General features: G+C 56.1%; 1 protein-coding gene and 1 long non-coding RNA gene across 6 annotated transcripts in view; both read left to right on the top strand.

The window, feature by feature from the left end:
• The window catches only part of LOC108508516, a 26,772-nt gene that overhangs the window by 11,826 nt on the left and 12,743 nt on the right, over positions 1–2,203 (top strand). The window lies entirely within an intron of this gene.
• LOC108508514 (opioid growth factor receptor-like) overlaps positions 473–2,203 on the top strand; it is a 9,498-nt gene continuing 7,767 nt past the window's right edge. The window contains exons 1-3 of one of the 5 annotated variants that reach the window (XM_017837343.1): positions 473–736; positions 1,374–1,411; positions 1,995–2,099. In XM_017837343.1, the coding sequence (XP_017692832.1) occupies positions 1,402–1,411; positions 1,995–2,099 (115 nt within the window). In that variant the 5' untranslated portion in view covers positions 473–736; positions 1,374–1,401. Of the gene's footprint in view, positions 762–1,373; positions 1,412–1,663; positions 1,902–1,994; positions 2,100–2,203 lie in introns of those variants that run through there. The other 4 variants (XM_017837342.1, XM_017837345.1, XM_017837341.1 and 1 more) reach the window with 4 other exon arrangements.

Raw genomic sequence — 2,203 nt, 5'->3', positions numbered from 1 at the left:
GTGGGTGCAGGTGTGATATGGATGTGGGTGCAGGTGTGATATGGATGTGGGTGCAGGTGTGATGTGGATGTGGGTGCAGGTGTGATGTGGGTGGGTACAGGTGTGATATGGATGTGGGTGCAGGTGTGATATGGATGTGGGTGCAGGTGTGATATGGATGTGGGTGCAGGTGTGATGTGGATGTGGGTGCAGGTGTGATATGGATGTGGGTGCAGGTGTGATGTGGATGTGGGTGCAGGTGTGATGTGGATGTGGGTGCAGGTGTGATATGGATGTGGGTGCAGGTGTGCAGTGGAGTGGGGTGTAGGTGTGCAAGGCACAGGGAATGTGTGTGCAAGGCACGGGGACATGCAATAGAGCGGTGCCTGGGCAGCCCCCTTCCCGACAGCCCCGACCTCCCACCCCAGCCCCCAGTTGCTCACATCCTCACACCTCAGCAGTGCCAGTGCCAGGATCACCAAGCATGACACGTGCTGGCTGCCCCTCGTGCAAAAGCATCGGCTCAGCCACCGGCCAGAATTGTGATTTCACAGCTTTGATGACAGTGTCAGCAGAGAGGATTCTGTGCATCACATCAGGGAAAGAGCCCCAGAGCCTGGGATAGGGAGGGAGCAGCTGGGGGGAAGGCAATGGGACCGGCTTTATTCTGGAACACGTTTGCATTGCTGCTTTGGTTTCTGTGCTCAGCACCAGGAGCTGAATGTGTTTTGTCCATCCTTGAACAGCCAGCACCGCTGTGAGCAGCCCCAGACCCCTCCAAGGTTGCAAGCCAAAGTGTTTTGCCCATGCTTGGAGGCAGGTCCTTTCCTGGAGGCTCCCTGGGACTCTGTCTTGGCATCTCCAAGAGTGTTGTGGTTTTGTCTGTGTCACAGTCAGAGGAGACTGGAATGTTTGCTAACGAGGATGAGTTATGAGATAGACCAAACTTCTCTCTCTCAGTAATTGTAAATTCAAAATTAAGGGGCTTTAATCGAGGAAGTGTGGAAAAAACAGAAGAAATAACAACCCTTTATTAAAAGATATATGTATGTTGGCAAAAACAGTAACAGAACACAAAAAAATTAGACAGTAGTCCTAGAAAAAAAAGCAAACCAAACCAACCAAACAAACAAGTCTGAAGGAATACCTCTCTGTCCTTTAGCACAGTCCTAACCGTGGCCTGCAAGGGACGCTGTTGGGCTCTGGCGGTCACCACACGGGGAGGGGGGTCTGGAGGGGTCTGGGGGGGTCGCGGGAGGAGCCGAAAAGAAACTGGGGGACCCTTCCCTCGATGGGAGAAAAAGGGAAGGGAAGCGGTTCACTCCCACGGGACTCACTGTTGTCTCAGATGAAAAATTCCCCTATGGAATTTATAACCTATAACAGTCTGGCAGCAACTGAAGCCGTGAGCAGTAGCTGCAGATGCCCCCACGTAGATCATGTACCTGTTGTGTCCGTGTTAGAGGCCAGTTCATGTCTGGCAGCCTCCCAGGATTCCTCCTGGGCACCACCAAGAGTGTACTCACTTCCTCTGGAGGTGGCTGAAGGCTTGGGCAGGAGACCAAGACTCCTCCTGGGTGTTTTGTTGAAGAGTTTGGTTCCTGCTCAAGGCTCCAGCAGTGGTGGCAGGAGCAACAGCAGTGCCAGCACTGCCAGTTGTGTCAGTTGTGCCAGTTGTGTCAGTTGTGCCAGTGCCGCGGTGCCAGCGGTGCCAGCAGTGGCAGCATGCAGTGCCAGTGCCAGCAGTGCCTGCAGTGCCTGCAGTGACAGTGCCAGCAGTGGCGGTTCCAGCAGTACCAGCTGTGCCAGCAGCAGCAGTGACAGCATGGTGCAGGCACGGTGGGCCCTGGCCCTCATCCTCCTCCTGGTGGCCCTGCCAGCCGGGGGTGTCGGGGCTGCTCCGTGGCGACCGTGGGCAGTGGGTAGGTGGGCAGGCCAGGGCCAGCCCCCAGCTCTGGCAGATCCCCATGAGGAATGGGGACTTGCAATTCAGCTGACACACTTTCTCTCTAAAGCTCTGGAGCGTGAGCCTGTGGAAAAGGAGGCACCTCAGGAAGACCATCAGGCAGTGCCAGTCCCTGGGGAAAACACCGGGGCCGTTCAGCCAACAGGAGTGTCAGGTAATCGCTGTCCTCCGGCCACCCGGCAGCATCCGCCGAGATCCCGAATGTCTGCAGGCCCTGCCCCACTGCTGCTGCTGGCACAGCTGGTACTGCTGGCACTG

The sequence above is a fragment of the Lepidothrix coronata genome, unplaced genomic scaffold, assembly GCF_001604755.1.
Source record: "Lepidothrix coronata isolate B3197 unplaced genomic scaffold, Lepidothrix_coronata-1.0 Scaffold301, whole genome shotgun sequence".
Classification (NCBI taxonomy): Eukaryota; Metazoa; Chordata; class Aves; order Passeriformes; family Pipridae; genus Lepidothrix; species Lepidothrix coronata.
This window is presented reverse-complemented; position numbering and strand designations above follow the sequence as displayed.